This window comes from Liolophura sinensis, chromosome 7, assembly GCF_032854445.1.
Source record: "Liolophura sinensis isolate JHLJ2023 chromosome 7, CUHK_Ljap_v2, whole genome shotgun sequence".
In the NCBI taxonomy this organism is placed as follows: Eukaryota; Metazoa; Mollusca; class Polyplacophora; order Chitonida; family Chitonidae; genus Liolophura; species Liolophura sinensis.
The window spans coordinates 53,654,464-53,672,399 of NC_088301.1; the positions used below are offsets into that span (position 1 = coordinate 53,654,464).

At 37.9% G+C, this 17,936-nt stretch overlaps 1 protein-coding gene across 1 annotated transcript; it reads left to right on the forward strand.

Annotated features, from left to right (window-relative positions):
- Window positions 1–61: 61 nt before the first annotated feature.
- Window positions 62–11,446, forward strand: LOC135469984 (probable E3 ubiquitin-protein ligase makorin-1). The gene is made up of 7 exons (XM_064748661.1): window positions 62–128; window positions 5,021–5,149; window positions 5,447–5,724; window positions 6,132–6,367; window positions 7,020–7,234; window positions 7,363–7,473; window positions 8,105–11,446. Exons 1-7 carry the CDS (start codon window positions 67–69, stop codon window positions 8,415–8,417), a joined length of 1,344 nt encoding a protein of 447 aa, XP_064604731.1. The 5' UTR covers window positions 62–66; the 3' UTR covers window positions 8,418–11,446.
- Window positions 11,447–17,936: the final 6,490 nt, after the last annotated feature.

A 17,936-nucleotide genomic window follows, 5' to 3' on the forward strand; every position in this document is an offset into this window, starting at 1 on the left:
TAACACATATTTTGCATAAAATATAGTTTCAGCCGCATTCTCGTATCAACTGTGACTGAACTGACGATGGCGGAAGGGTTGGCAGCAGCCACCGAACTCGGCCCATGGACTTCTAAAGTCTTGTGCAGGTTGTAATAATTTATCGTTTACCTGTTTAGTGTAGCATTGTACATGTGACTGTCTTTCAATACCCCAATTTTCTGTCTGTAATTTTGCATATTTTTCACTTGAAACCTGTTGATTATCCTCGCGATTGCGTTGTTTTGAATGCAAATTGCAGCAAGATGATGACATCATCACGACCAAGTCACCATGCAGTTTCAAGGCTGTATTTGGTTACTTCCTGCAGTTTTTTTCTCTCAAATAAACACTTTTGTTTTAAACAGTTTCAGATATGTGCCTTTAACTTGTTTGCTTTCTTGTTGTATCCCATGCACGTGTTCTTAATCACCATTACCGCTGTGAACTTCTTGTCATGTTAACAAACACGTGGCCTGAGCTCTGTGCCCATTGAGCTTGACCGATCCTCATTCTCCAGTATTCAATTGAAGACGTTTCAAAATGACTACATGGCTTGATATCTATTATCATTATTTATTTTGTGTTAAATTTAAAATTAGGTTTTATCGCATTACAGAAGCACCAATTAGACACGTGAAAATAAATGGTAAGTGGAAAATGGTCATTTTTAAAATTGAAGTGCTAAACTAAGAATTGTCAAACATTGAGTCCAATATTGTATCAAATATCGTAGCACAGAAATACTGATGTTACCTTGAACAAATAAACATGTAATGCCGTTTATGTTAGTGTATTGTCTTAAGTAATATGTTGGCCAATGAAGAAAATTAATTCCTAGGCATGTAGTATACAGTTGTAGATACAGAGATGACAATTCTGTAAGACAGGTCGGAAGTTGGAGGTCACGTGACCACCCTTTCGTGTCTAAACAAAATGAATGCCCAGTTTTAAAGGATTGGGGAAAAGGTCAGTTTTTGTCACTTCGCTAACGACCAGTAAGGCCTAGTTGTACAAAATAACGGCACAAAGTCATCGATGACTCGGTCGTAGTGAAGTAGATTTTGTGATATATCATGACCAAATTCTGTCGTTTTTCTGTCGCTTTTGAAGTTTTAAATGATCGGAATATATTCAGGGGACATCAGACTATCTACCTGCAGTTTGGCAGGGTCAGCACTGGAATCTACTGTAACACGAGAGTGGATCATACCATAGTAGTTATAAATGCTTGTCTTTGAATCATAAGGATACATGAGGTACGGGTTCATTCCCAGCCATGGATAGGGAAGTTGTACATTGGCATTCCCCTGCTCTCATTTTTCATCTGACCTGGGTGACAACAGATGAAGCTCATATGAGTATTCAGTCTAATATTCCTTGAGGACCACTTGAAGACTAATACTGTGAAGTACTTAATTTTTGTGTGGAACAAATTTTCGCGGTCATTAATTTTCCTCAAAAAATAATTCCAGTGAAAAATATCCAATATGAAATGATATACTACAGGTAGTAGTAATAATGAAGTGAAATCTTTGCTAGGCTGACGGGAGTTGCACAAAGAAAGCCCGACGGATCAGCTAAAATTGTTAACAGCAGGGAAGGGAAATTATGGTTTAAATATATACCAACTCTGTGCTCAGGATTTGTGGGTATAAAAAAAAGTGGGAGTTCATTTGTCTTTAGTTTGATTATTGTTCACTATGCCGGTAAAGTGAAAGAGAAGTAGATACAAGCATGTGCTAGTTTTTAATGAATTTCGCTCTGATACACACTGTCCCATTGGCTGTCTCTCTCCTTTGGTCCAATGAGTGAACTTGTAACAAACTGTGAAGTGTGTACAACAACACAATGGCCTTTTGACAGCTACGGCAATGTTTGCGGTTTCTGAGCTTCTACAGAGGACGATTAAAAGTAAAATCAATGCAAACCTTACCGTATTACTTGATAAAGAGTGAGTAACTGCGCCGATAATGGTTAATTCATATGTTTTGCGTTGAACTGCTCAAAAGGTGACCGGTCACTTTGCCAGGTGTTTTAAAATACTCATCAATGGTTTGAAAAGAAGTGACACCTGTTGATTGCTGCTCACAGTAGGTGTGAAAGTAATCTTCTTACTTATTGATAATCCATCCCCAATTATTTTAATCATCTCTGATCCAGATCACGAGAATTAGCGACACAGCAAGAAACAAAGGAGGATTAAAGCCACTCATGATAATAACTGTTTGACGTGCTTGAATAATTCCGGCCACATTATATCTTGGAAAATTTTAACACTTTATGATTTTTTTTCAGTATTCTTTTAAATACATGAAAAATAATTTCCGCAAACATGTTTTTGGAGAAAATCCGGAAAAATAAATTCCAGTGAATAATAAGTACTTTACAGTATGTTGCATATCTGTGGGTCACATGTAGGAAGTTAATCAGTGACTTGTCAAATGTCAGTGTATAAAGTCAGGCAGTCCTGAAAACCTGAAAATAACCTCAAAAAAATTAACCCTCTTATTAAAATAATATTTTGTGTTCTTGATATTTCCTACTTAAGCTATCATATTTCAAGTCTACACATGTACATGTATTCTGAAAAAGTGTGCTTTACCTGAAACCTGTTATTTCTATTTCTTATGTCAAAATCATAATCAAGGTTTCTGGGGTTATATTTACTTTGTTTACATCTCTAGCAATCTCTGTTTATTGGCCAAGAACTGTAATAATTACATAGGTGTGATGCTGCTCAGAGCATGGTGGCTCATTATTATTGATTTTCTTTATTTTTGGTCTAGATTTTAGTCTATAGCCCTTCTTTAGAGGTCAGTATTCATTGACTTACTACTTTGTTCTTATTTGGTTTCTTGGCATATCTTCCTAACCAGAATAGATTGTGGTCATTTATGCAGGGTCCACTCAATTTGGGTGTCATTCAAACATACACATTTTTGAATAAAATTTAAATCTAATCCCCTACCGGCCCAGATAGCATCAATCCTTGATTGAGCCACACCTAAGACTTTAAAAGAGGAAGTTATAACTTCCTCGCTTGGCGTTCAGCACAAAGGGGATAGTGCGATGATTGGTTGACCCCTATCAGTATAATGGCTCGGGCGGTGCGACTTACTTGCTTTCGGTAAGTCGTCTCAGTGAAGCAGCACTAGATAAAAGAGCGGTGGAAATCCGTCCTGCAATAAGGAGGCACATTACACGTACATGCACCCTAAGGATTCCTTCGTCGTCAAATGACTGAAAAATTGTTGAGTACGACGTTAAACCCCAAGCACTCACTCACTATATCTAACCCCACATGGGGTAGAGGTTAATGATACTTGCCTTTTAATTGCTTATAAAGGAGATGCAAGCTCAAAACCTGCCTGAGACAAAGAAGTTATATATTCCCCTGCTCTCCCTGTTTCTGGGGCATAGGTAACAAAAAGCTATCAACAACACACGTGGTCGCTCACACATCATATATTTCATTGAAGACCAATTTATTTCTGTGTTACATGTGGAAGAGTTTCCCAGTAACTCATATCTTCACCCATAATACTGACAGACATTCTACAAGTGAAAATTTGTTGTGTCTCATTAAACAGCAGTAAATAAATAATCAGCCCACGCTTGATACAGTTACTACAGAGATTTTTGAATGGAGATAACCGCTAACCAGACAGCTTTCTGATAGTGCGGAACAATTCTTGGTCGCCTAGAGCTTAATTGTTCAAGTGATTCATCATTAATAGTGTTCTTGAGGGTAAATGCCATAAAAAGTTACATTAAAATTGGTACCCTGCACATGTTGATGGACATTCTAATGGCACATAGATTTGCAGTGGCATAACCGTGGAAGTCTCTTGTTTTTGCTTCTGTCAATGGTTCCTTTTACCATCGAGACTGCAGGCTCCAATCCAAAAGAAAGTCCTATAAGTGAAAGTTTTGTAAGGCTTTAAACACCAGTGAGGACTAACCTTGGAATTTCATCAGACTACTGTATTTGACAGTTTTTAACTCAAGTGAACTCATGTTTTGTATCTTGTTTGCAAAATACAGCCCCATATCAATAGAATCCAAACCCATCCATAGCTTTGTCCTTAACATTATTGACAGACAGTCAGACGGACAATTTTATGTTGGCAGAGGCATAACTTGCTTGGTGGAGGTAATAATAACGAAGACAAATTCAGAATAGCTACAAGACAATCAGACCTCACAAAAAGTTAATCATCTTGCATTCAACCCCTTTGGTAACTGCATGGTCCATGATAAAAGATAAGATGTGGCAGGCATAGCAAAGTTTGTTTAAAAGTTATCTGTATAAGCCGTTAAAATAATACCTACAATAAGATTTAACTATAAGGAGATGTGAAAATGGGTTGATATGTTAGAGGAAGGTAAGATGTACGATTGTGTGGAAATTTCATTACTTTGGGTAATTTCTCACATGATTCTGAAATGAAGTGACAAAATAAGCCTTTTTTTCCAGCTGAAACGATAAATATAATTCACCAAAAGAAAAAAAGTGCTTCAGAAGCACCTGAATACCTTAAAATGATTCTTTTGATGCCAAAACTTAAGTTATTCTCATATTTATTTGGTTGTTTATTTAAATTGATGTTTTGCGTGGTACTCAAAAGTATTTCACTTATACTTCTGTGGGAGTTGGAGGGGGGGGGAGAGGATCTGGGCAGAGCCCACGACCATCTGCAGGTCAATCAATTCTGAGCTGATGACTTGGAGACTTCTGGCTTGAGTATATGGAATGACTAAATTTTTAGTAGAATACTACTTTACAAGGAAAAGTATGGTTAGACTCGCAGAAACAGGTGTGCATGGTGATTACATTTCCATAATTAATATTGAAAACATAAGCCTTAACATCAAGGGGGTTAGCACACCAGCACAGCGCAATGACCCAGCAGCGGAGTAGGGTGGTATTTATTTTTTCTTTTTGGACATAATCTGGAAGGAATTTTCTTCTAACCATTGAATACAATTTGTTTTGTAGGTACTTCATGCATGGAGTCTGCCGTGAAGGGTCAAACTGCCGCTTTTCCCATGATCTGAATGGCCCACCACCAAGTAATGTTTGCAAGTTTTACCTTGAGGGATCTTGTACATACGGTGACCGATGCAGGTACACATTCTCTGCTGGTATAACTATTGATATAATGTCAGAATGTTCTGATGCAAATAAGCTGTGTAATGAGAAGCGAGTTACTTTATCTCTCCTCGAATTGATCAGCAGCTGTAACGTTTATTGAACATAGGTGCAGGAATGTGGGTAGCATTCTTTTGACAGAAGTACATTTTGGGTTTAGATTTTTACTAGTTTGAATATGTGTCATACGCTCCAGTTTGATGATCATTTCCCATTTTTTGTTGTTTTCAGTTCTGTGTAAGAAGATAAGTTGGTGTGTTATTCTGTTTTCAGGTATGACCATGTCAAACCAAAAGCCAATAGCACAAATGGGACAACAACCTTCAGGCTGTCATCTCAGGGAAGTCCAGACAAGAGATTAAAACCTGCCCCCATCAGTAAACCACCTGCAGCACCAATAGGGAAAATGGTCACATTGAAGAAACATGGTTCTGCTGGTGAAAGCCTTCCCAGCTCTCCCTTGTCCCCATCTATCTCATTGCCTCATAAGGACCCAGACCTGTGGGTGAGAGCTGCAGAGTTTGTTCCTGGAAAGCCATACCAGCCACCAGGTATGCTTCTGGGCTTTCTAGGACTTGCAGACGATCAGTTTTTCATACTATCTTTATGTAACAGTATCCTTTTCCTAATCACAACCAAGTGATTATTTTTACAGACTTTAGGTAACAAGCTTATATATGTTTGGACCATTGGTGTAGGATGATGTTTCTGTATCTTAATTGGAGATATGTAACTGGAAATTACTTAGTTGGTGGATAAAACTTTTAAATTGAACCAAAAATATTGTGAATTAGAATAGGCTTTATGTATATGTAGTTACTTGGGAAATCAGAATTGTAAGAGAATAATATACCAGTATTTAAGACTGGTTTAAGCTCAAGATGTTTACCTGTTGACATTGTTACTTAAAGACTGTAATATTAATATGTTTAATCATGGTATTTATTTGAACATTCAGTTAGGTCCACATATGCAGCTGCAACCAAAACAAGAACAGATGACAGCGGTGAGACCAGCAGTGCCGGAACGTCCCATGATGCTGCAAATGCTGGTGACTTGCTGTGTCCGTTTGCTGCCAAGGGAGAATGTCGATTTGGCGAGCAGTGTGCCTACACCCATGGAGATTTATGTGAACTGTGTGGCATGGCCATCCTACATCCTACTGACCAAGAACAGAGAGATAATCACATGAAGGTAAAGCAGTTGAGGTTAGGTGGCTTTGTAATAATATGGTCTCTAACTGGAGACCAGAGAGGTACATGCACAGTAATGCTAAAATAAGGACGGGAAAACTGGTATGGTTAGGTGTTGAGTACAAGTATGTCCTGGTTCAGTAAGATTTTGTACTGGGCATTTATTTCAGTTGGTGACGAATCAGTAAGAGATTGTATGAAAGTGAAAAGATGAAAGTGGAAAGAACTGCCTAAAGGAGTTACTCCCCTTACATATGTTTTCAGTTGTACTTAATAAATCCTAAACAAGTTGACATATGAAATATAAAACAAATAATACAAAGTAGGTATAAAGTGATTATTAGTGGCTTATATAATACTGTTTTTACAAGTAAGGTTCCATGTCTAGATTTCTGGTGATGTGATCGCACTGTGCGAGGGCACAAACTTTTATATGGCAGAGACAATGGCAGTAAAACCTCTAGGCATAGAAAACAGGAGTGCTCTAAATTCTTCACAGCAGTTAAATTCCAGTCATTTTGTGAATGTGGGCCATCACCCACGTAGTTGATGTGCCTCAAAGGTATTTCATCATCACAGTGTATTTTTATTATTTTCTGCAGTGCACCATTTATTATGATTGATCTTGTATTTTTCTTTCTATTTTAACTCAGGACTGCATGCAGGTGTTAGAGAAGGACATGGAATTATCATTTGCCATAGCTCAGAGTAAGGATAAATCTTGTGGGATTTGCATGGACAAAGTACTGGAGAAGCAGCCCCCTTGTGAACAGCGCTTTGGAATTATGTCAAACTGCAACCATGTCTTCTGTCTGGCATGCATCAGGAAGTGGCGTAGCAACAAAGCCTTTGAAAACAAAATCATACGGTAAGTGCTCACTTCCAAATGATTTTGATGCAAAGTCAGTCATGTTATAAAACATGACATAAAGGGTTGGCCTTTTTGTTATAAATGACTCTGCTACTTTTGTTTCTTTTTTTTTTTTTTTTTTACAGATCCTGCCCTGAATGCCGAACTGTATCAGATTTTGTCACACCAAGCAAATACTGGGTTGAATCTCGAGAGGAAAAGGATAAACTGATAGAAGGCTATAAAAAAGCTTTGAGGTAGAATATTTTATCACTTTTGCTCATGTACTTGTAAATAACTGCTTGACCTAGCTCTGACGCAAGGATAAGGAAGACACACATGCACATTGTACTACATGTAGTTTTATTGAGTGCAACTTGGTTATATTGAGGATGTCTTCGTGCAAAATGCTGTATTTGATACCACCAGAGATAAGTTATAAACTATTCTGTTCTACTGTTTTTCATTTTGAAATGCTGTTGTGCATGTTCACACCAGAGCCATTCTGAACGACTGAACATCAGTCTCTCTACAGAGCAGCCATTTTTAGACCACATTTATTAGTAAATCTTACCCCCAGAAAATGAACAATAGTACCAATAGAGATTAATTTTGTAATAAGTATAGCACAAGGTTTTCTCTGGTAGAATATATCAGGAAACTACGTGTACACCTGACTACACCTGGTGAATCTGATATGCACTACCAGTAAAAGCTTGTGCTATACCTATTTCAGTGTTAATCTCTAATGAGATACAACCATTGTTTATTTTTGTCCTATATCCTTATACATATCCTGTAACAATAAAGCACACAGATCTAACATTATGCATGGTATGATCTGTTAGAGAAATAACAGGAATACAGATTATTCTTTTCTTTCTTTAGTGGAAAACCCTGCCGCTATTTCGACCAAGGCCGAGGAGAATGTCCATTTAACGAGAAGTGCTTTTACCTCCATGCTTATCCAGATGGTCGGAAAGCAGACGCACAACCACGACAACGCAGACATCGAGCTAACGCTGACGGAGACCTTGATCTGTTGCAGCAGATACTACTTTGGGATTTCTTTGAAGAGAATCAAAATCAAGTAGTTTTGGAATTGCAACTAGCAGACGAGTTGGACCACTTACTGACCCTAGCAGCAGCAGATTTGTTGGGAGATTCGTCTGATAGTGATTTTGATGATGTCATATGGTAGCCCTGCTAAGCAAAAAACCATCAAAGGTATCCCCAGTAGCTATTTGACTTCATGTTATAGTCTCAGGTCTTTGTCATGTTTGGCTAAGGGTTATATACGTGTCCTATAGATGGCAAGTGTTGGTTATGTGGAATAGCTAGACTCGGCATTTATGACACTAGTATTTGGAACAGTTTTCTTTCTGTGATAATATAAATGAAAAAATACGCCATTGTTTGAAGCACTGTAATTCGCAATGGATTTAAAATCTTTCTTGTATCAGGTTGTCTTAGGATCATGGCTTTACTATAAAATGTTGAGCATGCAGTACTCTGTATGATATCATCTTGTTGCTTTAAATAGTTGACTTTGATTTGCAATGCTCCATAAGTGCACAAAGTCTGCCTGTCTTATCATATAGGGTTATATAGTTTTCAAAAATCTTTTGAGTGTCCCAAATAGGTTTATTTTTGAAGGTTGTTGATTTCTCATATCTGCAATAGTTCTTGGCACTTTTAATCTGTTTGTAAGGTGACTGCAGTGCTATGGTGGACCTTCCTGTTGGCAAATTTGTTAAGGATTATCTGCTTTGGAATGTAGATACCATGGATTGTTTTGAGAATTTGTTTTCTAGAATGAGATGAAAACCAGTGTAAGAAAAATGCATAGACTAGGATGAATCTTGATGTTGATAAAACAAGATTGGAGATTGCATTCAAGAAGATCTGAAATATTACAATGTGTGATTAATGAACATGTGAAAATTGTCTGGCCAGATCAAATTTCATATTGGTTTGTTTTACCTAGGGTGAAAATTCAGGCCTTCTGAGGTGGATGCAAATGTAGGATTGATTGCTTTGGTGATTGGACATGGAGGGTTCAGTGGCATCAAGTTAGCATCGTGAAAGGTGATAAATTAAAAGGATAGATTTCCAGGTTTCATGAATGAAAATTTTTTCATTGTCTGCTGTTAAGAAGGAAAATAATTGATTGTGTCTTAACGAAGAAGAAAGGTTTGATTGCCTCCTTCTATCAGTCTGTGTGGAATTGAGTACTGTCTGATTCAAACTTTATCGGTATGCATATCTGTAAACTATCTCAGAGTTGGAAGATGACAGCACACTCCATTTTTTCTGACAAGTCCTTTTCTTATGAATGTATTTGTCTTGTATGTTTGTATGCCTTGGATTCAGGGTTGCTACTTGGGTGTACAGAAGCATTTTTAAGTATAACTTTCTGCAAAAGTACTTTGAGAAGTAGCTTTGTTTGCACGAGCACGAAATGGTACCAAATCTCCTGTGAGGTAGTTCAGCTCTAGGAAATGCCGAAAAAAGATATATTTTCTCTCTGTCTCTTTCTCTCCCTGTCTGTCTTTGAATATATAGAAAAAAGATAATCTCCCACCTGGAAATTTAAAGGTGTAAGAAAGGGTTGATTTATAAATGCTTTTTGAATTTTTTTTTTTACTATTATTATTTATATTACCTGCATATTTGATCAAACAGGAAATGTTTAATGATGCTTTAGCTCCTTAGGAAAAAAGTAGTCTTAGATAACTCATTGCCAGGAAAGTGCATGCATGCAGTGATTTTTTTTTTTATTGTTATTATTTTTCAACTATCCAATTGGCTTATTGGGTAGTTGAGTTTCAGGTAGGCATTGTGATTTGTTACGTTCAGTGCAGAGAGTTTGAGAGTAATTGTTTGGTGATTTAGAGCATAAAGAATGTTACCTTGTGGGAGATAATATCATGTTATGATGTTCAAGTTTAGTTTATAATGTTTGGCTTGATCAGCTATTTTGTTTAATATCATTGGAGGAGATTGGAAAAGTGGGAATATTGTTCGGCCCATCTGCAGAAGCTCTCTTGTCCAGAATTGTTTACAGTGGTGTTGAATCTTTTAACACCTGTATCTCGTTACTGTTTAGGGCGTACAGGTATGGGTATCCAGTGCAAACAAGGCCTTCCCAAACTTGTTCGGCTGATAAAAAATTGTAGTATTAAGTACAGTTTACAGAATAAGGGAAATGTAGGATATAGATCCATGTTAAAGGGTTCTTTCTTTTCGTTGTTTTTTGGCGTTCGTGCTCTTCTGAAAGGAAGCTAGTTACAGAACTACATTTGCCTTGTGGGTGGCAGTTTACAATACATTTCAATACAGTTTTTGCTGTTCTAGTCATTATCATTTAGTGCATACCCAAGTACAATGTAGTGCTAATAGAACTGCCACACATACTGTTTTGTCAGTGATGTTCACTGATTTTGTTCTCAGAGTATATTTACTTAACTCAAATATCCCTCCAGCCTGCTTGTAATACGATGGGAAATAACTTACTCCACTTAGTTTGAACCTCATTGCACAGCTAGTGCTCAATGATGATCTCATAAAGGTGTGAAGTGGACGTTGACAAACAAAATGCATAGGGTTATCTCCCTTGTGAGCAATATTTGAGGCTTGGTGGAAAAGAGGAAGGAATTATGAACAGCTATTGTGATTAAAACTTATACCACAAGCGCCAGTAGCCCAAAGCATTTCTATCTCATTGACCTCACTTGAAAGTGAATGTTACATGTAACAAAACAATCTGCCTTCATCTAGTGGCCTTGTACAGAAATCAAGGAATTTATCTTGTTATTCACAATATTTATAAGCTCGTCTGAAAACATCATACTTTTGCTGAGTTTCGGAGAGTAAAATTGTGGCAAGGGTACAAGGGGTAATTTGAAATCCTACCAACAGACTGTACTGTGTCAAGTAGCTATCTGTGCAAGGGTTTACTTACAGTAATTTAGGCCAACATACCTGCAATGTTTATCCTGATTTTGGATTTTCCTTTGTCATAAATTAACAGTCCAACAAAAATTGAAAAATATTATGGCCATAAATCAGTTGACAACTGTTGCAAAGATGTCTTCCTCTGATGATCACTCACAATTCCTTGTCCCCATTAGGTATATATTGAATGAACTGGAGGCACCAGTAGTCTGTTCCATACACGTCATTAACTTTCATGATTAACTTTTGAGACTCAGATGTATGCCATTTTCACCTAATTGTTATGTGTTTATGTATATACAAATAATAATAATTAAATATATATATATATATATGTATATATATATATATATATATAATTCAGTTTGCTCAATAAATTAGATTTTCTACATCTGCAATGAATGCTTTGTCAGCCTTTATTCTTTTCCCGTTCTTTGTTATGTAAGTATTCTAAGTACCTTGTAAGTTACACAAATAATTAATAGTGCTGATTTTGCCTTGTCTATTCTGTAATCTTTCATCTTGCCTGAGATAAGAAGGAAATCGCAGAACAAGGGCTTTTGAACGGTAACCTTGAACAGCTTTCAATCATCCCTTTGAAGTGGGATCTCCGTCTCTAAAACACACTTGGGTGTAAGTTGAAAGGTTTGTCAACCTGTTAACGGGCGTGGGTTTCCCCAAGGCTCCATCCGGTTCCTTTCACAGTAATGCTGGCCGCCGTTGTACAAGTGAAATAGTCTTGGGTAGGGCATAAAACATCAAATACATAAATCTAAAACGCTAACAGACCTTGGAATTATTAATTGAACAGTTGCCTTTCACTGTTTAATAAGATCAATGGCCCAAAGTGCCATGTTTTGTACATGTTTGTCTGTCTTGGCACTGTCTCATTTTGCAAAGATTGATAGCTAATGGTTATCTTATATAACCGGAAATATTAAATAAGAAATTATATTGCATATACTTAATAATTATACTGCGTGGTAGTAATCCAATTAGACAGATTGAACTTCTACATTGTATTTAACCTGCACTTTCAGATGGAGATCAGCTTAAGGTCATATATCAAAAAGTCATAGTTCAAATATCAGTTTTGTTATTAGTCAATAACTGATAAGTCTGTCAATCAGTGCCACACAAATCAGTTTTTTTAACTTTCTTTAAAAATGGTTTGTTATATTGAATGGGACCCTGTCAAACGCTCGGCATTAGGACCCTTGGCGCAATTTTATTGATATCAAACGTTCGATCTTACCTCATTATTGTGATGTCTCAGTAAAGATAGAATGACTTTGCAGTAGAAACTGATACATAGTAACATTGTAGACTTGACAATGGTTTTTTGACGTAACTATAACGCTACATAATAATAATAACGTAATTATATCTCCTGGCTACAGACTGCCACAGTCTTGGCTTATTTGACTTGTGGTTCACTTGAACGACGGCAGCGAGCAATATGGTATGAGGAAAACAGGCAGATCCTGGGTGAAAACAACGATCACCGCAGGTTGCTCGCAGACCTCATGTGCGAGGTGGGCTTGATCTCAAATGTCGCAAAGAGTCGGTTGTAAAACGTCAATGACTATTATTGGGACAGAAACTAGTTGACTAAACAATTCTCGCGTGTTAAAAGGCACATGTCACAACAATACTTATTCAGTCTCCCCATATAACACATGGTCTACATTTCAACATCATCCAGAGAGAACTGGCTGCCAGTACATGTGAACAATGTCCAACGTAACATTATATTAATCGTCCAATACATTTATTTAGTTCACTTCCATTGCACCTCTGATTATCCCCTCAGTGCAACGCATGGCCCAAATGTAACATTTGTTAATCTTCAGCAATACAATGCATGGCCCACCTTTCAGTATAACAATTGGTAATCCTGACCAATACAACGCAAGGCCCACCTTTCAGTATAACATTTGGTATTCCCCACCAATACAACGCATGGCCCACCTTTCAGTATAATATTTGGTGATTCCCACCAATGCAACGCATGGCCCACCTTTCAGTATAACATTTGGTAATTCTCACCAATACAACGCGTGGCCCACCTTTCAGTATAACATTTGGAAATCCTCACCAATACAATGCATGGCCCACCTTTCAGTATAACATTTGGTAATCCTGACCAATACAACGCAAGGCCCACCTTTCAGTATAACATTTGGTAATCCCCACCAATACAACGCATGGCCCACCTTTCAGTATAACATTTGGTGATTCCCACCAATACAACACATGGACCACCTTTCAGTATAACATTTGGTAATTCTCACCAATACAACGTGTGGCCCACCTTTCAGTATAACATTTGGTGATTCCCACCAATACAACACATGGACCACCTTTCAGTATAACATTTGGTAATTCTCACCAATACAACGTGTGGCCCACCTTTCAGTATAACATTTAGTGATCCTCACCAATGCAACGCATGATCCACCTTTCAGTATACCATTTGGTAATCCTCACCAATGCAACACAGGATAAACTTTTCAGTATAACATTTGGTAATTCTCACCAATACAACGCGTGGCCCACCTTTCAGTAAAACATTTAGTGATCCTCACCAATGCAACGCATGATCCACCTTTCAGTATAACATTTGGTAATCCTCACCAATGCAACGCAGAATCCATCTTTCAGTATAACATTTGGTAATTCTCACCAATACAACGCGTGGCCCACGTTCCAATATAACATTTGGTAATCCTCACCAATGCAACGCATGATCCACTTTTCAGTATAACATTTGGTAATCCTCACCAATACAATGCATGGCTCACCTTTCAGTATAGTATTTGGTAATTCTCACCAATACAACGTATGCTCCATGCTTCTTCCAAAGTAACATTTGGTAATCCTCCTAATACAACATATGACAATTTCTCTCTACAACATTTGGTCGATCTTCCAATATAATATTTGACATCAGCCTCCAGATAACCATTTGTGGCAGCCTTGTTGTTCAAAAGTGTACCAGCACTTAAGGCCGATATTAGCCCTGGTCTGGACAAATGTCGTAGTAGTTTTGTCTGGGAAAGAGACTGGTACATGTTAAAAGGCAAACCTGGCGTAACTTTTAATACAATTTCGAACATAAAGTTTGTGTCCATCCTCCCTATACAAAGTTTTGGAAACGAGCGAGTTGTCAAATTTGACTGAATGACGCTCTTTGAATAAACATTTCATTGTGGTTCAAATGAGCATATTCTGCTTCATTAGTGATCATCCAAATCTTATATTTCTATTTTGAGTCGGTTATATATAGCATATATATGCCTAGAACTTCACACGCAGCCTCTGTGGGAGCTCTGTAAAATAACGCCATTTGAGCCATGTCATATACATTCTGCTACATGTGTTACGTCACATTCATGACGTCACAGACATGACGCTTTGTAATCTTCGTTGATAGTTCCAACGTTACCAAGTTCCATATTGTCAACGATAAACAAGTTGACGTTGATGAAGTACATTTACAGGTTTCTCCCGTCTGAAAATCTTTGAATTTCATTGTCGACTGGTAAGTACCCATGACTAGTTTAAAGATATAGGCAGGCCTAGATGTTTATTCATAACATAGATTCTGAAATCGATTCCTGTAAATAAATACACAATAGTGTGGAACTTGGCGTGAAACTCTATAGACCCCTGGGTTAGCCTACTGCAAATGACAACCCGCACAATTACGCATGCCACGTGGTACTGGTATTTCCTGCCAGAAACTTTATTTAAAAATTCATGTAGTGCTGGCACATCTTGCAACCAAGTTTGATAAGAGAAGTTACGTGAACGTTTCAATGTGAAGCAATCTTAGTTAGCACAGGAAAACCTGTAGAAATGTAATACATGTATTTATATAACAACAGAAGATGAATTCTTTAAAATAAGCCCTTCCCCCCCCCCCCCCCCCCCCCCATCCCAACACTCCTTGTGTACATACATGCTGTGTCATTTCCAGCGTCTTTGGTGGCCCCTCCAGGGCCATAATGACGATATTAACGGATTCCACGAAGATGAGTATGCTTGAACCTGAGTTGGAGAACCGTGATCCCAACGCTATTAACACCCACTCTGTGGTAAGTATAGGCCTATGAAAACCAAAGCCATGGATTCAGTTCTCATGATGGGGAATTGGCTTGGTGTCTGTAATAAACCATGTAATCGGTGTTTCATTTATCAAATAAGCCCACTCATGTCCTTTTCTCACACAATGGCGACTCGAGGTTAAACTTAATTGACCATTGTTGTTTTACAACACATGAGTTGCACTTTACCAGTTTTTCCACAAAACATCATCGCAAGGGAACGAATGAACTATAAACAACTTACCTATAAGTTAGGCAATGTTTTAGGTGGAAAGGTTCCGCGTTAAACCATCCATGTAAATAGACATTTCCACCTTATTGATATTCCCCTTCTTGAATCGCATACATCTTGATCTGTGTATCATGTAAAAGTTACTAGCGTTGCTGTAAGCTTTACCATCGATGTCATTTTGAGATTGAAATTACCATGTCGATTATCGCAATGTGCTTGTCTTACTTGAGGTATACTGGCATATTTACATGCAACACTCATGCATCCCGTTTGAAGATACTCATGAAGTTGGTTGTATTTTCAGGTTACTTTCTTCGAAGTTCTTGGGGAACCTGATGACATGCACAGCTTACAATGTACGTGGATGAACTCAAACAGATGCTTTGACTGCACTTTCAACAGTTGTTACAAGCTGCTGACAATGATTTGCGGAATTCCATTGGCCATGATCTGGGCGCTGACTTTCGCAACGTTTGGATTTTGCCATGTTTGGACCATCACACCTGTTATACATTGCTTACACATCAATTTCATAGCTTTGCAGAGGATATTTGGACAGTGCGTGCACTGCTTCTATGATCCGTGCTTCGACTCCATTGCCTTGATCTTTGGCCACATTAAAGTTACCATAGACAAAAATGATTGTTAACTAATTTAGCTCTATGGCTAATTAATACCGGAAAACAACTGTACGAAACTCTGTTATACATTACTGGGCTGAAGGAGACAAATTGGGACCTTGAACAAGAAGATAGGAATAAACAGACACTTTTTATATTAATGATAAAAGTACATTAAAAGTCCGGCATTTTAATTAAGATTTTGCGTAATAGTCCTTGTTTCTTTGGGTTTTTGATTCTCTCATCTCCAGTTGGGAAACATTTTTAGCCATATATGTTTATAATAGATCGCTGTATAAACTATTAACAAAGCAGCAGTGTATTAACCCTTGCTTATAGACTTCTGGTTTAACATAGCAACCCTACTCTGTATACAAGCCTACACTTTCATTACGTGATGAAGTAGTGCAATTCAAGGAAATGCACGATAAGCGTTTAAATACATATACCGTTTGGCGTACATGGTATTAGTTTCGTTTCTGCCGACATCGAAGTAACTTTCCCTTGATATGACTGCAGGATTTTTTTTAACTTTGCCGAAAAATTTATAATAAACGCTTTTTCGCAGAGCGACATATTCTTTTCTACAGATCGAATTTTGTTAAATTTAAAGTGAACATAAAGTCAGCCACTAAATCTGAATTAATTACTAAAGTAGTATTCCAGAAATGTTCTAAAATATTTAGAAAATTCTACACCGCTTATCGACAAAATAAATAGCAAGCAATAGTCAGTACCTAGCCACTCATTTGGTGCCGCCATTTTGCCATGTTATAGCCATTTAGTGATTGAGTGAGTGAGTGCTTGGAATTTAACGTCATACTCATACTCGACGAAGGAATCCTTAGAGTGAATGCAATGTGCCTCCTTGATGCAGAACGGATTTCCACCGCTCTTTTATCTACTGAAGTTCTACTTCATTGAGACGACTAACCGAAGGCAAGTAAGCCGTCCCACCCGAGCTATTATACGATACGGGTCAACCAGTAGTTCCACTTCCCATGAATACTGAACGCCAAGCGAAGAAGATACAACTTCCTCTTTTAAACAGCAAAGATTCCGACCAAAGATTTACCTTGGATCTACCACTCCCGAAGCGGACGCTCTACCAACTGTTATATCGGGGCCGGTCTGTAGCTATTTAGAGTGACGTCATCCTATGAGCTCTCTGTGCCATTGGTATTAAACAATGTGACTAGAGAAAATACAAACAAACACGCTTGATACCCAACCAAAGTGTATCAGCTCTGTTCCGTGTTCAAAGGGCCAATGTTTCTGTTAGTTTGGCCCTTCTATACATAATAAGCATTGGGCCTAGCTTGAGGTACCGACTTCGTGGAATTTACCGAACATGGCAGGACCTTCTTATTGATAACAGACCCTTTCATTCAGATTTTGGGAACATATTTTCGTAATAAATCTGACTTTGCTAAGGAAGAATAACGCAAAGTCACAATATTTTTTCCTCAAACAATGACTCTCACCGGGGCGGTTTTCCTTGCCAGCTCACTCTGACAAGTTACTGCAGTCTCCTGCCCAACATGTACGCACTGTGACAGGGGCAGCCGTTCTCAGTTCTCTGCTGATAAATGTGTGGTCCAAAATGCACCAGTTTAACAGTTTAACTATTTGCAAAATCCAGTTTATTGCACAGATATTTGTCTATCCCACTAGAAGAAACAACACTGACATTCGAGAGCTAATAGGTTCTTTGGGGTGACAGCCAGTTATCACGTAACGCTTTCAGCGGTAGTGATTGGCTTACATATGGGCTTCTACCACATGGCTAGGCTCATATATAT

Excerpts from the sequence above, each read along its gene's own strand:
- LOC135469984 (XM_064748661.1), top strand. The coding sequence starts at position 67 with ATGGCGGAAGGGTTGGCAGCAGCCACCGAACTCGGCCCATGGACTTCT. Across the intron at positions 7,235-7,362 it reads TTTGAAAACAAAATCATACG|ATCCTGCCCTGAATGCCGAA; the intron begins GTAAGTGCTCAC and ends TTTTTTTTACAG. Across the intron at positions 7,474-8,104 it reads GGCTATAAAAAAGCTTTGAG|TGGAAAACCCTGCCGCTATT; the intron begins GTAGAATATTTT and ends TTCTTTCTTTAG.